The 23,235-nt window shown below is 36.2% G+C and overlaps 2 protein-coding genes and 1 long non-coding RNA gene across 6 annotated transcripts in view; 1 reads left to right on the forward strand and 2 right to left on the reverse strand.

The window, feature by feature from the left end:
* LOC138311220 (myb/SANT-like DNA-binding domain-containing protein 4) overlaps positions 1 to 23,235 on the forward strand; it is a 99,444-nt gene that overhangs the window by 20,793 nt on the left and 55,416 nt on the right. The window lies entirely within an intron of this gene.
* On the reverse strand, positions 3,110 to 5,878 carry LOC138310303 (uncharacterized). Its single transcript, XR_011206394.1, has 4 exons — positions 4,872 to 5,878; positions 4,351 to 4,493; positions 3,630 to 3,922; positions 3,110 to 3,247 (listed from the first exon to the last, which is right to left on the reverse strand). It is a non-coding gene; the product is annotated as an uncharacterized lncRNA (long non-coding RNA).
* On the reverse strand, positions 7,073 to 17,556 carry LOC138310304 (uncharacterized). Of its 4 annotated transcripts, none has more exons than XR_011206395.1 (3): positions 17,425 to 17,556; positions 8,791 to 8,883; positions 7,073 to 7,821 (listed from the first exon to the last, which is right to left on the reverse strand). XR_011206395.1 is itself a non-coding variant. In XM_069251444.1 (3 exons), exons 1-3 carry the CDS (start codon positions 14,744 to 14,746, stop codon positions 7,657 to 7,659), a joined length of 336 nt encoding a protein of 111 aa, XP_069107545.1. In that variant the 5' UTR covers positions 14,747 to 14,819; the 3' UTR covers positions 7,073 to 7,656. The 4 variants fall into 4 exon arrangements, 2 of the variants coding, with proteins under 2 accessions (XP_069107545.1, XP_069107546.1); XR_011206396.1 differs by lacking the exon at positions 17,425 to 17,556 and adding an exon at positions 10,697 to 10,969; XM_069251444.1 differs by lacking the exon at positions 17,425 to 17,556 and adding an exon at positions 14,669 to 14,819.

Genomic DNA, 23,235 nt, shown 5'->3' on the forward strand with positions numbered 1-23,235 from the left:
AATCACGGAATGTCCGAGGTGAATATTAAAGGCAAATCAGCACTACAGCACACTTCACTGTGGTCGAAACTTATAATTGAAATGAAATTTCGACGCACATGCGTCTCGGAGAAAAGTGAGCCCTCGCTGAAATGACCACCACTAGTCCATCAGATGTTTTCCAGAATTTCCATTATCACAAAAATAGTCACAGATATAAAATCCAAAATGTTCAGTAAAGTAACATTTCCCCTGCCATAATCATGGTAACTTCCATCCCACCGCTGCCACCCATTTGTGGCGTTTCTCCAAAATATGATAGCACTTAGGCTATATGACGAGACGCTATTGTATATCTAAGTCCGTGATGGAAGGTGACTACGGCAGGGAAAACTAGAAAACGTCACTTTAAAATTCACATAATTTATTCACATAAACATCCACGCAATATAGTTCACAATAAATCCATTAGGAACACACACACTGGTACACTGTTTCACTTAAGTTCACTGCTAGGTGATATCCATAATTGCGAAGTATTCAGTACATCCCAAATGCAAGTATAGATCCCATAGTCACAAACACACTAAGAATGATAGAGTAATCCGTATATATCACATCACTGATACATATAGGAAATATCCGTACAGTACATCCCATAGTCACAAACACACTAAGTGTAGTAAAGTAATCCGAATGAAAATAACTTATCCCGAGATGCGTGGAGTAAGTCCCAAAATTTCATGTAATCTCTCTTTTCTTCACGTGCACCCCCTTTTATACCACTTTCATACTATCCTCTAATTGGCTAAAACCTCGCTCCTTCCATATTCATTCTCACGTTCAACTTGTCGGCCCAAAATGTATACTATTTTCAAGGCACAGCTGAAAAAGCGGAAGTGAAATGAATGATTCCAAATGACCCTAATAAATGAATTCGTAAACCAATGAAGGAGATGCGGTGCCCTATGATTAATGATCACAAAAATAGCATATATAGAAAGTATAAAACTGTTGACATAAATTTCCCACGCTATAGAAGATTGATTAGGTTTTCATTGTCATTAAAGGATGTATCAATTACTTGTAGGAACCCAGAGTACCCCAATAAAAACCACCGACCTACAGCTTGAACCTATAATCTATTCATGACCAGTCTTAAACACTAAAGATTGAAAAAGAAGACTGTACTGGATGTCTTACAAAACCAAACAACACTACCCATTTGACCAAAATCCCCCAAATTTACATTGTCGTTACCAAGACAGGAAGGCCTCCGTATTAAAAAAACAACTACCAAATATGTATAAGTACATGCAACAATACCTTCAACAATTGGCGATTTAGAGAGTCAAAAATTTGCAGATATGGGTTTCAGGCAAATGGGTTCCCCAGAAGTATGCCCCAGAATAGAAGGAAAACAGAATCATAATGCGGTTGGGCGTATACATCCATATAGAGACCCTCGCAGAACCTAAATGCGTTATCCCATAGAACGACAATGATAATCGTTTGCGCACTGTCCAGGTTCAAATGGAGTTTTCAAAGTCTGGTCACCCATCATGTAAATTTTTGAATGAAGCTCTGCTAATCATACTATCCAGGATATGTCTGCTCTCGGGGTGTCACTGAGTCCTTATGGGTTGTCACCTTCATCTTCATGGAAGTCCTGAAAATATGCAATAGTTTTGAAATAACTATGACATCTTGACACATGGTCTAATTTTAATTACAAAACTGTTGTTATTTTATTTACACAAACATTAATAAATATACTTACAAACTTTTTTTCTTTTTTTTTTCTTTCTTTTTTTGTATTTTTTTTTGTATTTTTTTTTTTTTTTTTGTATTTTTTTTTTGTGTGTGTTTTTTTTGGTTTTTTTTTTTCCTTAAAAACATAATTTATAACAATAATCTCCTCTAAATTTACACCATCTGACTTCTAAATCAGCCATCCCCTTCACCCAAGAAGACCAACAGACAGTGAAGGGAGATAACTTCCAAATTTTTCACCTCAACTATTCACTTGAAAAAATTAATACCCACTGATAATTAAAGTTAAAGAAGTTACATCAAAGAGTAATATATAAATTATATATATATAAGACAAATTATACTCACGAAATTAATGGCTCAGGTCATTTATGGAAAGGCAACTCTGTCTAGGGTGTTTTCATGAAATGAGATAACGTTTTCCCTTGGCAGTGTCTCCAAGTTGGGAATAGGCTGTAAAAAACTTGTTGAGGCCCAAAAGATACTATTTTCAAGGCACAGCAGTGAAAAAGAAGAAATGAATGATTAAATGACTAAAATGAATTCGTGAAAGGAGATGATTAATGATCACAAAAAACAGAAAGTGGTTTATAGAGATTGATTAGGTTTTCATGGTCATTAAAGGATGTATCAATTACTTGTAGGAACCCAGAGTACCCCAATAAAAACCACCGACCTACAGCTTGAACCTATAATCTATTCATGACCGGTCTTAAACACTAAAGATTGAAAAAGAAGACTGTACTGGATGTCTTACAAAACCAAACAACACTACCCATTTGACCAAAATCCCCCAAATTTACATTGTCGTTACCAAGACAGGAAGGCCTCCGTATTAAAAAAAGCCAACTACCAAATATGTATAAGTACATGCAAAATACCTTCAACATTCGATTTCGAGTCAAAAATTTGCAGATTGGGTTCAGGCAAATGGTGTCCAGTGACCCTGAATGAAGAAAACATCATAGTTTTTCATCCTAAGAGACCCTGATGATTTGATAGAGACAATGATAACACTGTCCAGGTTAAATGGAGTTTTCAAGTCTGGTCACCCATCTAATTTTTTGATGAAGCTCTGCTAATCACACTATCCAGGAATGTCTGCTCTTCGGGTGTCACTGTCCTTATGGTTGTCACACTATCTTCATGGTATATATATGACATCTTGACACATGTCTATTTTTATTTACAAACTGTTTTTTTTATTTTACAAACTTATAATTTAACTTACAAACTTTTTTTTTCTTTTTTTTTTCTTTTTTGTATTTTTTTGTATTTTTTTTTTTTGTATATAAGACAAATTATACTCATAAGAGTAAATATTATATATATATATATAAGACAAATTATACAAATTAATGCTCAGGTCATTTATGGAAAGGCAACTCTGTCTAGTGTTTTCATGAAATGAGATAACTTCCCTTGGCAGTGTCTCCAAGTTGGGAATAGGCTGTTAAAACTTGTCGGCCCAAAAGATACTATTTTCAAGGCACAGCTGAAAAAGAAGAAATGAATGATTAAATGACTAAAATGAATTCGTGAAAGTAGATGATTAATGATCACAAAAAACAGAAAGTGTTTTATAGAGATTGATTAGGTTTTCATTGTCATTAAAGGATGTTGTATCAATTACTTGTAGGAACCCAGAGTACCCCAATAAAAACCACCGACCTACAGCTTGAACCTATAATCTATTCATGACCGGTCTTAAACACTAAAGATTGAAAAAGAAGACTGTACTGGATGTCTTACAAAACCAAACAACACTACCCATTTGACCAAAATCCCCCAAATTTACATTGTCGTTACCAAGACAGGAAGGCCTCCGTATAAAAAAAACAACAACTACCAAATATGTATAAGTACATGCAAAATACCTTCAACATTCGATTTTGAGTCAAAAATTTGCAGATTGGGTTCAGGCAAATGGTGTCCAGTGCCCCTGAATGAAGAAAACATCATATGCGGTTTTCATCCTATAGAGACCGCAGAACCTAAATGATTTCCCATAGACGACAATGATAACGTTTGCCACTGTCCAGGTTAAATGGAGTTTTCAAGTCTGGTCACCCATCATTAATTTTTGATGAAGCTCTGCTAATCATACTATCCAGGAATGTCTGCTCTCGGGTGTCACTGTCCTTATGGTTGTCACTATCTTCATGGTATCCTGAAAAATATGCAATATTTGAAATAACTATGACATCTTGACACATGGTCTATTTTTATTTACAAACTGTTTTTTTTTTATTTACAAACTTATAATTTTATTTACAAACTTTTTTTTTCTTTTTTTTTTCTTTCTTTTTTTGTATTTTTTTTTTTTTTTTTTTTTTTAATTTTTTTTTTTTTTTTTTTTTTTGTGTGTTTTTTTGTGTTTTTTTCCCTTAAAAACATAATTATAACAATAATCTCCTCTAAATTTACACCATCTGACTTCTAAATCAGCCCCTTCACCCAAGACCTACAGACAGTGAAGGGAGATAACTCCAATTTCACTCAACTATTCACTTGAAAAAATTAATACCACTGATAATTAAATTAAAGAAGTACATAAGAGTAATATATATATATATATATAAGACAAATTATACTCACAAATTAATGCTCAGGTCATTTATGGAAAGGCAACTCTGTCTAGTGTTTTCATGAAATGAGATAACTTCCCTTGGCAGTGTCTCCAAGTTGGGAATAGGCTGTTAAAACTTGTCGGCCCAAAAGATACTATTTTCAAGGCACAGCTGAAAAAGAAGAAATGAATGATTAAATGACTAAAATGAATTCGTGAAAGGAGATGATTAATGATCACAAAAAACAGAAAGTGGTTTATAGAGATTGATTATATTTTCATGGTCATTAAAGGATGTATCAATTACTTGTAGGAACCCAGAGTACCCCAATAAAAATCACCGACCTACAGCTTGAACCTATAATCTATTCATGACCGGTCTTAAACACTAAAGATTGAAAAAGACGACTGTACTGGATGTCTTACAAAACCAAACAACACTACCCATTTGACCAAAATCCCCCAAATTTACATTGTCGTTACCAAGACAGGAAGGCCTCCGTATTAAAAAAAGCCAACTACCAAATATGTATAAGTACATGCAAAATACCTTCAACATTCGATTTCGAGTCAAAAATTTGCAGATTGGGTTCAGGCAAATGGTGTCCAGTGCAGTGTCCCTGAATGAAGAAAACATCATATCCGGTTTTCATCCTATAGAGACCGCAGAACCAGGAATGTCTGCTCTCGGGTGTCACTGTCCTTATGGTTGTCACTATCTTCATGGTATCCTGAAAATATGCAATATTTGAAATAACTATGACATCTTGACACATGGTATTTTTTTTTATTTACACACTTTTTTTTATTTACAAACTTTTTTTTATTTACAAACTTTTTTTTTTATTTACAAACTTTTTTTTTTTTTTTTTTTTTTTTTTTTTTTTTTTTTTTTTTTTTTTTTTTTTTTTTTTTTTTTTTTTTTTAGGTTTTTTTTTTTTTTTTTTTTTTTTTTTTTTTTTTTTTTTCATAAAAACATATTTTAATACCCCAGAACTTTTGATGGCTGCCAAGGTTGGGGCCTTGGGGTCAGCCTTTTAAATATAAACAGATGTCCCCTCGCAGGGGGGCTTTCATTCAACGCACAATGCTTTCTTTCTCTGTCTTTCTTTCACTCTCTCTCTCTTTTTCTCTCTTTCTTTTCCCTCTTTCTCTCTCTCTCTTTCTATCTCTCTCTCTCTCGCTTTCTCTCTCTCTCTCATTCTTTCTTTCTTTCTTTCTTTCTTCATGTATTAAATACATGTGGCACTTTTATACTCCCTTTCATTCTTTTGTTTTACATACAATTTATTACAATGTCTCTTCCTGTCGTCCAAGATTTAGATGGCTATGGGTGAGAGTGGGATTGCCAGTGGCGATGGGAGGGTAGGGGGGGAAGGATGGAGGGATGGAGGGGGGAAGAGGGGGGGATGGGGTTGGAGGGCAAATGGAAAATATTTACTATAATTTAACATAATAATTTATTAGGTTGACCCCAATGGTCAGGATAAAGATCATGCTTTATCCGTTGTTTGTCATGGGAGGGGAGGGGGGAGGTTGGGAGGTTGGGAGGTTGGGAGGGGGGAGGGGGGAGAGGGGAGAGGGGGAGGGGTAGGAGGGCAAATGGAAAATATTTACTATAGTTTAACATGATAATTTATTAGGTTGACCCCAATGGTCAGGATAAAGATCATGCTTTATCCGTTGTTTGTCATAGGAGGGGAGGGGGAGGTTGGGAGGGGGGAGGGGGGAGGGGGGATAGGGGGTAGGAGGGCAAATGGAAAATATTTACTATAATTTAACATAATAATTTATTAGGTTGACCCCAATGGTCAGGATAAAGATCATGCTTTATCCGTTGTTTGTCATACCCTGTTTGTAAACTAAATTTTGAACACATTTTGAACTTCTACCAATGTAATTAGCTAAAAACGTGTCTGATATCATCTGACATGGTCCTTATTAAGAGTTATTATTCTTCAATTTAATCCGAGACCCAAAATGGCCACCAATTCCGTCATATTGAAAACGGATTTTGAACTTCTCAAGTTCTACAAGAGCAATTTAGCTGAAAATTGTGTGAAAGGATCCCTAAATGGTCCCGACCAAGTATTACTATTTTGCGGGTCAATCGGAAATCCAAGATGGCCACTACAGCATCCATATCTAAAATATTTTAAACTACTTCTCAAGTTCCACTGGTGCAATTTAGCTGAAACTTGCATGAAATCATCCTGATATGGTTTGGAACCAAAAAACCAAAGATGCTTGCTTTGACCCCCATCTTATAAGCAAACTTTGAACTTCTTTTCAAGTTCTATCAATGCAATTAAGCTAATGATCCTGAAATGGTCCTAACCAAGTGTTCTTTAAACACATTTTGAACTTCAAGGATGGGCGCAAAAGTCACCTTCTTGAAAGTCTTTTATTCAAATCTTTTCCTAGTTCTCTGGCGCCAAGATTGTCCGATGACCATTAATTAGGGCCATTCATTTTTTTTTTTTTTCAAAAAAATTCAAATCCCATGTGGGGTGGTTGCCAGGTACTAGCCGCTGGCTAGGGTTTTCTCTCAATCAACCTTTGACCCTGGCATGTACATGTACATAAATGACCTTGGCTGTCAATATGACATAAAACAAATCAAATCAATTATTTACATTTTTTTGAACAGGTCAAACTGAGAGTGTACATGTAGAAAGTAGTGGTTAGAATGTTAAATACTAAATGTGTGCTGTGTTTGTGCTGGGGTAGGTGGGTTGGGTAAAGTGAGTATTGTTAGGGCCAGGGACAAAAAAAAAAAAAAAACCTATTAACTACTTTCTGTACACTTCAGTTGAGTCAAATCCAACATTGTACACAAGTACTGATTGTAATGGGAACCATTACACATCTACCTCAAACAACTCCACAGTCTTATCACTGCATGTATTCATTGTCCCTCAAAACCTTTAAGTACCAATTTTTATCTTTTTCTAGCAACTCATAAATTTTCAGAGGCCTTCGTTTATCACAGTATCCAAAAACATAAGAATGCTGTTCCGCATCCCTTTAAACCCCCTTTTACCAATGTAGACCAAAATCGGAGACCCAAATCTAAGAACAGAAAGTGGACCCTGGAAGCCATCTTGGAATTTCTATCCTGAAAAACCCTTTAAGCACACTCCCACGAGTATGTCTGTCAAGTTTCTCAAAACCCTTATGTACCTCAAACAACCCCACACTTGTGTCAGTGCATGTGGTTTAATTAACAGGGTATAGATTTTTGGGTGAGGGATTGGGATTGGGACGATTGTTGAGGAGTTACCACTTCCTCAAGCCACATCAGTCCATGGATTTTACAAGGATATTACAGTACATCACATGATGTAATCCTTGTGCCAAGCTGGTGCCCTCCTCACACGGCCAGACCTACGGACAGACACAGGGGTGGGAGCGGGTGGTGTGGCTGGCTCATCATCGACATCTGCAAGGCTAAGGCTATCCTCCCCTCGGCAGTCGAGCGTAGCAGCAAAGTACACAACCTGCAAGAACACAAGCTACATTTCAGTAAACAAATAAAAGTGCTTAATGCACAGTATTTTTGTAGATATTCAAGTTAGAATCTGGCCTAACCAATGATCAGATATGTTGATGTGCATGTGATATCCCTTTATATATATATATTTATGATTATTTAGTGGATATGAAGGATAGGAATAATCTAACCGACGGCCAAAAATATTGTTTACTTATTTGTATATCGCATTGTATTACTGTTATATATATATTTTGTGATCTAGAGTGCAGAATATCCATAATTCTTCCTGATACAGTACAGTGCCAGAGATTTAGATAGTGCATATACTACCTATACGTGTCTGACAGTCTAATGAACTATTTTTTTATAATATATTTTAAACAAGAGTCCAACTCTTCGCCTACTTTACAATAATATCAAATTACATTGGTGCCAAGTCAATCTAATTAAAACACAGATTCTTAAAATCACTCTGTTACATAAATGAAAACTGAAAAGTCACTTCTCAGTTTCTAGAAGCTGGACTATTGGACAATTCTGATGGTCACCAGAAAGTCACTCCTAATGGATTGTTGCCAGATCCTTTATCAAACAGAGTGATACATGTACAGTATTCAACCCAATAAGGCGTTTAAAAATTAAAAAATTAAAAGGTGCTAATAATAAGACGATATTATTGAAAATCTAAACAGTTTTGTATAGTTCTGGTTTTTTTTAAGCCTGGGCAATTGAAATGGAGGCTTCAAAAAGAGGAAGGGCGCTTATAGGGACATGGGCCCTTATTGGGTTGAATACGGTAATAAGGAGAGTTCAATTATAGTGTGAAAACTGTTATGGTATATGTACATGTACGTACCCAGCCTGACTACACTTTAAAGAAGACAACGTTATCTGTCTAGAAATCTTTCAAGCTACAATATTACAGCTTAAAGATAATGTATTCTACACTTAGCGTTAAAACGTAACATCTTACCACGGCCTCCGACAGAGACAGACGCTGGCTAGCCGCAACAGCAATCGAGGTTGCCACCCGGCTAACCAGGCTAAGGCCACGGAAGGACACAGCCTACAAGATCAAGAGTGACAAAATTTCAGTAAACAAATAAAGTTACATAATACACAATATTCCGCAGATATTCAAGTAAAAATCTTGTCGATCGAACTGATCTGGTATGTTTACTTGAATAAAATTAATTGATATCAGTAAAATAAGACTCTTTTTTAAGTGGATAGAGAAGTCGGGGGTATTCTACCTTAGGATCATATTTTAAATGTATATATATTAATACATTGTGTTTGTGACCCAGAGGGTAAATGTCTCTATCATTCATATACATGGTGATAGTGTCCTATAATCCTTCCTCTCCATATATGATATAGCACCCTTGATACTCCAGGGGTTCCGATCACTTATGATCTCTTTTCTCCTGGTAGTCTCTCTGTAGTCTTCAAAGGAAATATGTGTTAGCCTGTGATTGGTTCAGATTTTTTCCTCTCAGTGGCCTTCAGTTTCACTATAAGATAGTCCAGGGGTGTTGAGATCGTAAGTGATTGGAACCCCTGGACTATCAGGGATGACAAAATCGTAGTTTTCTCTTATTCTGTACCTCGATAAACAGTACAAACACTGACATGTTATAATTATATTTATTTTCTTCCAATTTTATATAACTATGTATAAATATATATATATGTAATAAAATATTACATATATATAGATATAGAAAGATAGAGAGATAACAAGAGGCCCAAGGACCTTAAAGGTCATCTGACTACCTTGACGATAGTCATAAAGGAAATTATCAGATATGGTGTCATGGTCGATTTGAGATCAACCAGAGACGTAACAATACATATCAGCCAAACCACATGCACTGATAGAACTTGAGAAGTTCAAAATGTGTCTTCAACATGGTGGCTGTGGCAGCCATCTTGGATTTCAGATCAACCCAAAAAATAACAACATTTTGTCAGAACCATGTCAGTATCATTTCAGGCAAGTTTCAGCCAAATCGCACCGACAGAACTTATGTTCAAAATGTGAAAAGTTTACTGATGGCTATATATCCGTTGGGTCAGGTGACCTTAAGATATCTATTGAGCCATTATACCAAACGCTTGCGGTCTGACACTAATGACCGCTAAAGATGATTAATATGACACAATTTTTGGCAAAGTGATATGGGCCTGTATCGCTCACCTGGTTATTTCAATGCTAAGTAATGTTCTGATTACAAGATCATTGTTTCTTTTCTGACGGAATTTAAAGATTTACCTCTAATTTCCCTATTGGGACCCATTCTTTCTGCTCCAAGGGGGTCAGAGCCAAAATTTATACAAACTCTGTTCCCCTTTCCGCAAGGTTGTTTCTGGCCAAATTTGGTTACATTCTATGCAGAACTCTATGACTAGTAATGATTTAAAGGATTTATCTCTATTTCCCCTATTGGGCCCCGCCCCTCCTGTCCCTTGGGGATCAGAGCCAAAATTTATACAAACTCTGTTCCCCTTTCCCCTTTCCCCAAGGTTGTTTCTGGTCAAATTTGGTTACATTCAATGCAGAACTCTATGACAAGTAGCGATTTACAATGTACCTCTTTTTCCCCTATTGGGCCCCGCCCCTCCTGCTCCGGGGGGGGGGGGGGGGCAGAGCCAAAATTTATACAAACTTCAAACTCTTTTCCCCTTCCCCCAAGGATATTTCTGGCCATTCTATGCACAGGGACCTGGCACGAAAATTTTTAACCAATAGTATACATCTATATATTAGGCCTATAGTATCACGGGTATGAACTCGGCAGTAGAGAAAAATAGACCTTTTTTTTAAACCGTGATTATTTTAATAAATGGGTTCTATACAACATTGACGGATATCTTACCTGAAAGAGAAATAAGTTATCTTTCCATCGAGTGCTTGATGAACAAAATTGGCCAAGTATTGACAAAGTTATGGCTTGATGAATCGGGAAAATGAAAAATATGCTAGGTAGACACGAAATGTCGTCTCGGCTCTAATGGACACCTCAAAAACCAAGCCAAAATCACAAAATCTACGCTTGTGGTGGTAAACAGTACCCAAAACTGTGTTCATCCACAATCTCCTTTGGAGGTGTCATGACCCGTACTTTGTAGAAACTCCATTTAAACATCGTGTAGCTCACTTACTTTAACCGTCACCGCCATGTTCATTTGTTCTTCGGAACGCTTCTCGAGTTTACCCACAAGTACAACATTACATAATTTGCATAAAATAGTCACGATATGTAAAGTCGAGAAGCGTTCCGAGAGAAAATCTGTTGAATTCCTCCCCTTGGAAAACGCCGTTTCTGGCTAAAATTGAAACTTATGGTGGCGATAAAATTTTCAAAATGAAGAGAGAAGGTCTCTTAAGATTTTCAAATTCCCTAAATATTTTCTGGAAAGAGCTTGTAAACATTTGGGCAGATCTGTCTGGTGATGAACTCCCCACAATCCCTTGCAAAGTTGTATCTCAGCCAATCTAGTATATTAATTAATTACATAAAAATTGAAAACAATATTAACCTTTAACCATATTGCTAACTAAGACCGTGTTTATTTTCAACCAAAATTGCTTACATTGCTATATCTTTCATGTTAATTATGTAGACCTCTTGTGTACAAATAAGCTCACTCTTTATAAATAAATCTCTTTCTTTTTATCACGGTATTCAAAATTGTGTATGACATATGAATGAGACATAAAAAAAAAAATTAAAAAAAAATATAAATATCCAAGATGATGCCATCTTGTCTCAAAATGAATATGCACAGCTAGGGCCACAGGGAAACTTGAGGCAGATCCCTTTAGTGCTTTCTGAGTAAAAGACTAAAAGCGGTAACAAACTTCACCTATCAAATTCCAAGATGGCGGTCTGGTGGCCACCTTGTTGACCAATCGGTTCCAAACTGCACACTGGAACCTGGAAAGAATTTCTAACCAACAGTATATACACAGAAACATATACATATTATATATGTTTCTGATGTACACACACATAGATATATGATACATATATGGTTAGAGATTCGTTCCAGGTCCCTGTGAAACTGCATCAATAGCATAACTAGTAGTAACCACAGAAACATATATACATAGAGATTGGAAACTCCTTCTTTGTCTATGTTGACAGGCAGCGGGACCTCTGGTTTATAGGCATATTCCCTTGGCTAACTACTTTTAAGTGTATTCTTTCAAACATGATATTTTTGCATCAACTCAAAGTTTAAACATTATGTCATGGTTTGACTGTGACCAGTTTTCCCGATTGATATTATTTAATGTGATTTTTGAAAGCATGAAAATCAGCAATTTTACCTAGTTTTTCGAAAATCAGACATTCAAAACCGAGAGTGCATTTTGTTTTATTCAAATACAAGTTAAAATATTATTTTTTCTATCCAAAATCGTACTCAAACCATCTGAAAAATACTGAACTTTTATAACATATCAAATTTATTTTGTTGTATTTAACTGTTTAAGAGTTTATCTAAAACCCCCTAAGCACATACAGAGGTGCATCTGCCGATCGTAAAAATTGTGGAGTTGCCAATCTCTATGTATATATGTTTCTGGTACCCAGGAGAAACTGCATATGAAATTTGAGACAGATCCCTTTAGCCCTTTCTGAGAATTAAGGGTTACAAACTTCATCTATCAAAATCCAAGATGGCGACTTGCCATCAGGAGAAACTACATATGAAATTTGAGACAGATCCCTTTAGCCCTTTCTGAAAAATAAGGGTTACAAACTTCAAATATCAAAATCCAAGATGGCGACTTGCCAACAGGAGAAACTACATATGAAATTTGAGACAGATCCCTTTAGCCCTTTCTGAGAAATAAGGGTTACAAACTTCAACTATCAAAATCCAAGATGGTGACTTGCCATCAGGAGAAACTACATGAAATTTGAGACAGATCCCTTTAGCCCTTTCTGAGAAATAAGGGTTACAAACTTCAACTATCAAAATCCAAGATGGCGACTTGCCATCAGGAGAAACTACATATGAAATTTGAGACAGATCCCTTTAGCCCTTTCTGAGAAATAAGGGTTACAAACTCCAACTATCAAAATCCAAGATGGCGACTTGCCAGCCATCTTAGCTTGTTGACCAATCCTAAAATATAATACACTGCAACCCTAGTAGTTGTGCATACAGTAGGACTGAATGGTCATAGTTGATATTTTTAGTAAGCAGAAAGCCCCTGTTTTGACTTTTGACTTTATTGTCATCATAAGTACAAATGAATTAGGTGTAAGTTATTTTAACTTTTAGCAATTATTATTTTAGCCTTCTTCAATTAACATGTAATAATTTCCAAGTGATGGCATAGGTATAAATAAGTTGAATTTAACATACTGTTTACTTAATAACAAGATATACAATAATTATGTTCAAATATTCTACTGGACTTTATAAATGACTGAACAGGTTCAAATAAATAACAATTAACTTACAAACCCAAGTCAAGGATTTATAAGTGAGAAGGATTCGTCACTGTCTCTTTACACTACTTAACACCACGCGAGACGCCTATGAACCGGGAATAAAAAACATTTTTCTCAACAAATACACGTACTACTATCGAGTCAAACGAAACACCAATGTAAAGTTAATAAAATTTCACAACGTTTAGTACTTGCTTTAAGGGCGGAAATATTTAAAAGAAATGTCTTAAATTTTCGTTAAAAAAATACGACAGCTCATGAAATGACAGCTCGCTTCAGAAAGTAAGACGCCGGCGGATAACAAAGGAAAATCAGTGGTCGACCAGCGTCACAGTCAGTGCACAAACACAAAAACTCCTGCGCCGTACTTGCCCAAAACCCTGTGTGACTTATCCTTCTCATATACGTTCTTGCCCAAGTTTTTCATTTCCATAATGTAACAAATTTAGATCTACTCTTATGTTCAGGTCATTAAAAACTTGGGCCATATCAGCACGGGCAGTAGTAGAATTCTGATCGACATTCAAGAAAGAAATGGTTAGCATTTTTATAAATGTCGCCATAGTTACCACAAATAGTCTGGTGCCAAATTTATAGGGAAAAGGTAACAAACACTGAAGTCTTACTAAGTACATTCATGTGTATAAATAGGTTAGGGACGAGATATCGTTTCAAAGAAGAAAAAGATAGGAATTTAACATTACCATCGAAGTTGGGAAAGTAGGATTTTGTTGCAGTAGAAAGTCAATGATTTGGAATTTAATGTGTAAGGATTATCAGATGGACTGAATTACCATGTAAGGAAGAGACAAAAATCTTGTGCAAGTTATTCCCCTGTAGCGAGAACTACTCATAGACTTCAGAATGCACTCTCTTAAACAGTTGTAGATCTAGTCACTGTGTATTAATAAATTTTCTACATTTTATGAGTGACGTCTTAGTTTTCCCGCCATTTTCGGAAAATGTGGCGTTTATAGAGGTATGCTAAAAGGGTTTTCTGTTTTACCCTTGTGACCTTCAGTGAATATTAAGGTCATTCATTTGATAGCTTGAGGTAGTCCTTCATACAAACATGCTACCAATTAATCTTATTTAATCGTCTGTCCATGGCATCGCGGCCTCGTTTACCAAGTATTGTTCCGACTGATTCAAAGAGCATTAAACCTCAAATTCTGGGATTTTCACCCCAGAAAGATATTTTTCTCAATCCCAGTTATTATTAATTAACATATTGATTGGGGAAAACCTCATCAGTTGTAATAACTTGTGGCTAATCCCGTGATTTTTTTGTGAAGACAATAAATTATGTTTAAAGTCAATAGTAACTTAAACTAACTTAATTAATTAGTCCGGACTAGGAACAAACCTTAGGTTACATACCTGTCCGCGAGCAATAGCCTTGTTTAAGCAATGAAACACAAGTTCCATGGCAATGACAAAACGGAGAAAGGCTTCCATTCTTGGATCGATACAAAAGCGTGCGTATGGCTGAGAAGGTTTCTGAGATCTGGGCCGAGAGCCGAAGAAAATTTTCTGAACCAGTAATAGTCTTCGTTTCTGTCACGTGACCAGCATAGTCGTGTCAGCCAATAGGGGCAACTTCCAACTAGGTGAAAAGTAATCAACTCCGCACTACACCACTAATAAACCTACTTACATTTCTATACATACATCCTCGATATTCCAAGGGTTACTATCACAGTCGTTATAATATATATTCACACCAATGAAAGTTAGTAACCCCTGAAGTATCGAGGATGGAGGTCACTAGGATATATCCAAATACAAATGTATACATAAACTGTCGGTAACTATACGTCAAACAAACGATTATTTAGATTATCATCAAATATGGGGCTCGTGGAGGGTACGTTCTGGTTTCTAATATTTTGCTCATATTTTAACTAATATGACTTGAGCTAAGTCTAACTAAATTAATTATATATGCGTCTGTGATATATGTATTGTTGCTTATATTCTTCCTTTCTCTGTCTTGTTTACTTGCCTCTTTTTTATTATTAATTTTACAACTGTATGCCGCAGATATAGCACTAAAGCGTAAAAATAAAATTTCATGTATCTTGCAATTGCCTTAAAACTTCAAAATTAATTCTATCTCTTTACAAAGAACATTGTATAGAGAAACATATTTACAACGTTCAACGATATAATGTAGAAGAACAAAAAATAAAACCTTTTCAAACAGAACTTTAATCGATTTTGATGTGTAAATATCATCTTTGAGGAATGAAAGAATTGATTATTGATTGCAACGGAAAGTTCTCCTTGATAGGAAGGTTTATATCATAATTTCTGATCGAACCTTGCTTAAACAATGTTTATTTATCAAAGCAGAAATTTAGATTTTAGAATTAATACTGATTATGTAGCCACCATAGACTCCGGTACTGCCGTTTATCCACATCATTTTAGAATTAATACTGATTATGTAGCCACCATTGACTCCGGTACTGCCGTGTATCCACATCATTTTATAATTAATACTGATTACGTAGCTACCATAGACTCCGGTACTGCCGTGTATCCACATCATTTTAGAATTAATACTGATTATGTATATAGCCACCATAGACTCCGGTACTGCCGTATATCACATCATTTTAGAATTAATACTGATTATGTAGCCACCATAGACTCCGGTACTGCCGTGTATCCACATCATTTTAGAATTAATACTGATTATGTAGCCACCATAGACTCCGGTACTGCCGTGTATCCACATCATTTTAGAATTAATACTGATTATGTAGCTACCATAGACTCCGGTACTGCCGTGTATCCACATCATTTTAGAATTAATACTGATTATGTAGCCACCATAGACTCCGGTACTGCCGTGTATCCACATCATTTTAGAATTAATACTGATTATGTAGCCACCATAGACTCCGGTATTGCCGTGTATCCACATCATTTTAGAATTAATACTGATTATGTAGCCACCATAGACTCCGGTACTGCCATGTATCACATCATTTTAGAATTAATACTGATTATGTAGCCACCATAGACTCCGGTACTGCCGTGTATCACATCACTTTAGAATTAATACTGATTATGTAGCTACCATAGACTCCGGTACTGCCGTGTATCCACATCATTTTAGTATTAATACTGGTTATGTAGCCACCATAGACTCCGGTACTGCCGTGTATCACATCATTTTAGAATTAATACTGATTATGTAGCTACCATAGACTCCGGTACTGCCGTATATCACATCATTTTAGAATTAATACTGATTATGTAGCCACCATAGACTCCGGTACTGCCGTGTATCACATCATTTTAGAATTAATACTGATTATGTAGCTACCATAGACTCCGGTACTGCCGTATATCACATCATTTTAGAATTAATACTGATTATGTAGCCACCATAGACTCCGGTTCTGCCGTGTATCCACATCATTTTAGAATAATACTGATTATGTAGCCACCATATACTCCGGTACTGCCGTGTATCCACATCATTTTAGAATTAATACTGATTATGTAGCCACCATAGACTCCGGTACTGCCGTGTATCCACATCATTTTAGAATTAATACTGATTATGTAGCCACCATAGACTCCGGTACTGCCATGTATCCACATCATTTTAGAATTAATACTGATTATGTAGCCACCATAGACTCCGGTACTCCCGTGTATCCACATTATTTTAAAATTAATACTGATTATGTAGCTACCATAGACTCTGGTACTCCCGTGTATCCACATCATTTTAGAATTAATACTGATTATGTAACCACCATAGACTCCGGTACTGCCGTGTATCCACATCATTTTAGAATTAATACTGATTATGTAGCCACCATAGACTCCGGTACTGCCGTGTATCCACATCATTTTAGAATTAATACTGATTATGTAGCCACCACCATAGACTCCGGTACTGCCGTGTATCCACATCATTTTAGAATTAATACTGCTTACGTTGGCCACTATTATCGTTTAGGTAACTCCGTGTCATACAGTATATATGTATATATATCCATATAACTCACAATGAAGTATGTGTAACATTGTGCATTAACGGATATCGAACCAGTGATCATATCGGTTGTACATAATTATTTCAAATAAAGAATAACATCTTAAAAACCACATACCTGTGTGCATGTACACCAACTCCTGAACTGGACAACCCCCACTCGTAAACGTTTGTACCAAATCAGGCTACATGTAACATCTTTGTTTGATTGGAATTAATACTAAATGTATTACCCATTACAACGCACGCGCATGGGTTAGTAACCAGAATACTACATGTAACCAGTTTGGAGCACGTGCGCGAGTCCGTGCATAGCTATATGATAGTACATGACCGAGACCACAGGGGCTTGTTACATTGCAAGACTGGGTCACAGGGGCACATGGTCCTAAGCGAGGGTTTAATGTAAGACTATTTAAAAATCTCATGAATATATATGTCTTTAATTATGCTTGATGAAAAAATGAGTCAAAGACTCGTCTAACTTTTGGTCAAGTATGACAACATCTATGTAACATATTGTTAAGGTGCACGGATAAACGTTTCTATTAGTAATCACAATACTGAAATCTGAACGCGGGAAAGAACATTAAAATGTCCAATAATGAAGCAAGGACTAAATTAATTCCATATGTGTTTAGAACTGAAAGGAAATATTGATATAGTATGCTTGTAAAGTTGATTTTATCACTTTTGTAATGTTGGTATATCCGTTCTTGGAGCACCTTATGACTACAGGTTTGCCATTTCGTGCACCAAACGAAAACGAGGCTTGTTATTTAACTACAAAGTACATATTGCAACTGTTCGGGTTCAGTAAAGTATGAATATCACCATATACAAACTGGAAATTATGCATCATTACATGGTAGCCATCTCCTGCAGCCATGTAATGCAATTTCGAAAACTGTCCAGACTCGGCACAAGACCTTGTACTTCATAATCTCAGCACAAATGTCGTGGAAGTGTATTCAGATAAGTCATTCGTTAGTCCCTCTTTTCAGCTGCTATACATTACTTGCAACCTATTATACAGCATCGTCGCAAGCTATTATATAGTATCCTGGAAAGCTACTATGCAGTATCTTCGCAAGCTACTATACCGTATCCTCGCAAGCTACTATACATTATCCTTGTAAGCTTCAATATAGTATCCACGAAAGCTACTATACAGCATCCTTACAAGCTACTATACGGTGTCCTCGCAAGCTTATATACAGTAACCTCGCAAGCTTATATACAGTAACCTCGCAAGCTTATATACAGTATCCATCCTCGCAAGCTACTATACAATATCATCACAACCTTCTATATGCTATCCTAGATACTAGACCTCATCTTTGCAAGCTACTATACAGTATCATTGCAACCTGCTATACATTATCCTCGTAAGCTACTATACAGTATCATTGCAACCTGCTATACATTATCCTCGTAAGCTACTATACAGTATCATTGCAACCTATTATACAGCATCGTCGCAAGCTTCTGTACATTATCCTCGCAAGCTACTATACAGTGTCCTCAGAAGCTACTATACAGTGTCCTCGCAAGCTACTATACAGTATCCTCGCACGCTACTATACATTATCCTCGTAAGCTACTATACAGTATCCTCGCAAGCTACTATACATTATCCTCACAAGCTACTATACAGTGTCCTCGCAAGCTACTATACAGTATCTTCGCTAGCTACTATATAGTATCCTCGCAAGCTACTATACAGTATCCTCGCAAGCTGCTATACATTATCCTCGCAAGCTACTATACAGTGTCCTCGGAAGCTACTATACAGTATCCTCGCAAGCTACTATACAGTATCCTCGCACGCTACTATACAGTATCCTCGCAAGCTACTATACAGTATCCTCGCAAGCTACTATACATTATCCTCGCAAGCTACTATACAGTATCCTCGCAAGCTACTATACAGTATCCTCGCAAGCTACTATACAGTATCCTCGCAAGCTACTATACAGTATCCTCGCAAGCTACTATACATTATCCTCGCAAGCTACTATACAGTGTCCTCGGAAGCTACTATACATTATCCTCGCAAGCTACTATACAGTATCCTCGCACGCTACTATACAGTATCCTCGCATGCTACTATACAGTATCCTCGCAAGCTACCGTATAGCATTCTCGCAACCTACTAAACAGTATCCTCGCTAGCTACTGTACAGTGTCCTCCCAAGTTACTTTACGATTTCCTCGCAAGCTACTATATAGTGCCGGTGCAAGCTACTAAATAGTTTCCTCGCATGCCACTATACAGCGCCAGTTTCAAAACAATGCAAATAACTTTACAGTTTCACCTGATAATCAGCAATTACAAATTGCAATGGTAAAAAAGATAAGGTACTAATTAATGTACATTTATATTTTTTCAGATTAGCTTATAAACCCGTTGTTGTGCTTGAAGCAATGCTAAGTAGACAGAATATCTTATTACTTATAAAAAATATAAGGAAGTTGATTAATTTCTTCGGTGACAAACAGCAGATCAAGTTTTACGTACAAGAAAATAAGTTGTACATAAAGATACTAACTTGTACGTACAAGTTACTAACTTTACGTACAGTATTATATCTTGTATGTACGTTTAAGATGAAACATTGTGGCCCTAATACGCCGTCGTACTAAAGAGAGTATCTTCAATTAGTGAAAATATCAGATCAACTCAACTTGTACGAACATGATACTAAGTTGTACGTACAAGATGATATAATGTACGTACAGGATAATAAGTTGTACAAACAAGAAACTAACTTGTACAAACAAGATACTAAATCTAAGTTGTGCGAACAAGATACTAACTTGTACGTGTAAGATACAAGTTGTACGTACAAGATACTGTCTTGTACATACAAGATAAAAAGGTTTACGTACAAGATACTAAGTTGTGTGAACAAAATACTAATCTGTACGTACAAGATATTAAGTTTACAAGTTCCTAAGTTGTATGTACAAGGTATTAAGTTGTACGTACAAGATACTAAGTTGTATGTACACGATACTGAAAGTTGTTTATTTGTTTGAGTAATTAAATCCTTTTAGCAGCCCGGGTTATGTATATGTATGGACGGCCTCACATGCATGCGGTGTGCAGCTTGTGTTAAGTGCGAAGTGCGTGTTTTGGGAGACTGCGGTATGTTCGTGTTGTGTCTTCTTGTATAGTGAAACTCTTACAACACACCCCAACCAGTTATATTATACTAACAACGGGCGATATAGCCGTTCCACTTCCGGTATGCTGAGTACTAAACAGGAGCAGAAACTGCCATTGGTATTGATTTTGCAGTGGCGTAGGAAGATGAAACGTCATGGGGGGGCAAAGGTCCTCAATATTTTGTACCCCCCTCCCCCCGCCACACCTACAGGAGGAGATTAATTCAACTCCCAACCATATAATATATGCTTTATGTACATTTTTTCATATATCACTTTTAATCCTTGTACACATTTATAGACAGTGGGGTCGCTAAAAGGAAATTAACGAATACGCAAATTGGCCTAATTAGCGTGTGAGCGTCGAAGGCGCAAGATTTGGGTGTTTTATTAGGGGTCTGAGGGTGACCCCCGGGATGAGTTTTATGTATTTTGATGATTTTGCGATCGCCCGAAAGCGCGAGAAATCACTTTTAATCCTTGTACACATTTATAGACAGTGGGGTCGCTAAAAGGAAATTAACGAATACGCAAATTGGCCTAATTAGCGTGTGAGCGTCGAAGGCGCAAGATTTGGGTGTTTTATTAGGGGTCTGAGGGTGACCCCCGGGATGAGTTTTATGTATTTTGATGATTTTGCGATCGCCCGAAAGCGCGAGAAATTTGGTGTTTGGGGGGTCCGGGGGTCTCCCCCGGGAAAAAATTACAAGTTAGAATGGCTTAGATGAGTTTTACGATGCATTTTGATGAATTTGCAAGCGCCCAAAGGCGCGAGAATTTGGTGTTAGGGGGGTCCGGGGGGTTTCCCCCGGGAAAAAAATTACGATTTAGAATGGCTGAGATGAGTTTTACGATAAAGTTTAATGATTATAAAGCGTTCTTAACATGGTAATTTTTCGATTTAAAGCTACCTGCATTTAGAAATGATAATTGTGTCGTCATAACATTATGGAACCCTACTCGATCTGAATATACCGGCTTCACACCATCGGTACATTGTTGTGTAACAGAAAAAAATGAATTAATTGTCTCGCTAAGACATATAAACAAATTGATCTTTTAAGAGACATTTTTTTTAAATAGTACATAGAATCCCTTGATGGACATTTTTAGTCTAGTTTGTGTATATTGAATTTTTACAATTTAAGGTTTGACATTATGTGCTTGAACCTTTTAGGAAATGCGCCGCGCAGCGGAAAATTTTCTAGAATGAAGTACGAAAAATGTGTAGGAGGACCCTTTTTTCTTTCAAATAAGCTTTTTAAGAAAATTTCAGTCGGCGAAAATGGGGGGGGGGGGGGGGGGGGGGGGGGGGGGGGGGGGGGGGGGGGGGGGGGGCAAAAAGACCCCCCCCCCCCCCCCCCCCCCGTCCTGTTATGATAACCTTTTTTTTGTATTTATAAGAAAAGAAAATGTATTTCAAGTACAGATAAAGTATTGTGTAACAGTTTTTATACACTAAGAAAAACTTCAGTTACATGTACATAATCGCTTTCCTTCACGGTCGTGTTACTAACAAGTACATATAATTACAATTGCCTGTGATTTTAGTGCTAACCTTCCCTAGTTACCAGCCCGCGAAGGAATGCAGAGGTCGCGTGGCCGCAATATCTGAATATGCTTTATTTTAGTATTACGGATGGAAGAAAGCATGATAGCAAATAAGTTGGTGATTTTCTATACTTCAGAAATCACAAACAAATAATATTTACAGTAATACCATCAAACTATGATTCTGAAATAAAAGATAGTAGTGATTTTTAAAACGAAACTTTTTTCATAATTACTTCAAAACAATTATGATTATCAGCATGCAAAACTGTAAATAATATTAATAGTTTGTGATTTCTGAAGCATAGAAAATTAACATTTTACTTGTTACCATTTACTTCCTTCCATTCGTATTATTTTTTTAAACCCGATATCTTACATTGCAATACTGAATGAAAGCATATAGCTAGGGAAAGGAGGTCAACACCTTTTAGCAAATGCAATTATTTTTAGATTCACTTGTTGACAGTAACCTTAAAGAACGTAAATATGTACATGTAACTCGAGTTTTGGTCTTAATGTACAAACAAGTTGCTCTCCTTCGAAAAAAGGAGAGCATTACCTGGGCGGGCAATATGTATGAAAGATAAAGAGAACAAAACATCAATGATAGCAACTTTAATTAGAAATGCATATTACACAAATGTTGTGATATTGGAACAAATACCAATAGTATTTGTATCTGAACAAACTATCCCAACCCCCTTTCCTCTGGTACTTAGATTTCAGAACAAATACCATACAGGTATATACATTTATTTTGCCACTTATTATTCGCGTTTATAATAGCTAGTTTAAACCTTTGAAAATAAAACAATATACTTAGATTTTGGAACAAATGCCAATGCTGAAAATGAATTTTGCCACTAACTATATTTTACCTGTATGGAAATAAACTAATATACCTAGATTTCGGAACAAATGCCTATACTGAATTTAATATGTATTTTTCCAGTAACTAAAAAACATTTAAGTTTCAGTGCATTTATTAGTAAGTTATTACATTTTGAATTGTCACTATTTTTATACCCTAAGTTCATTTGTAAATCAAAATAATGATAAATGTCCGATACAACATTTTAACAAAATACCTTCTTTCTTTTATCCATAAGTTTTTCAAAGCCATTTAAGACATGTTAATAATGCATATCTAATTTGTCACTAACATGTATAAAAATAAACTAATTCTATTTAAGAACACATGCCT

Source organism: Argopecten irradians, chromosome 16, assembly GCF_041381155.1.
Source record: "Argopecten irradians isolate NY chromosome 16, Ai_NY, whole genome shotgun sequence".
NCBI lineage: Eukaryota > Metazoa > Mollusca > Bivalvia > Pectinida > Pectinidae > Argopecten > Argopecten irradians.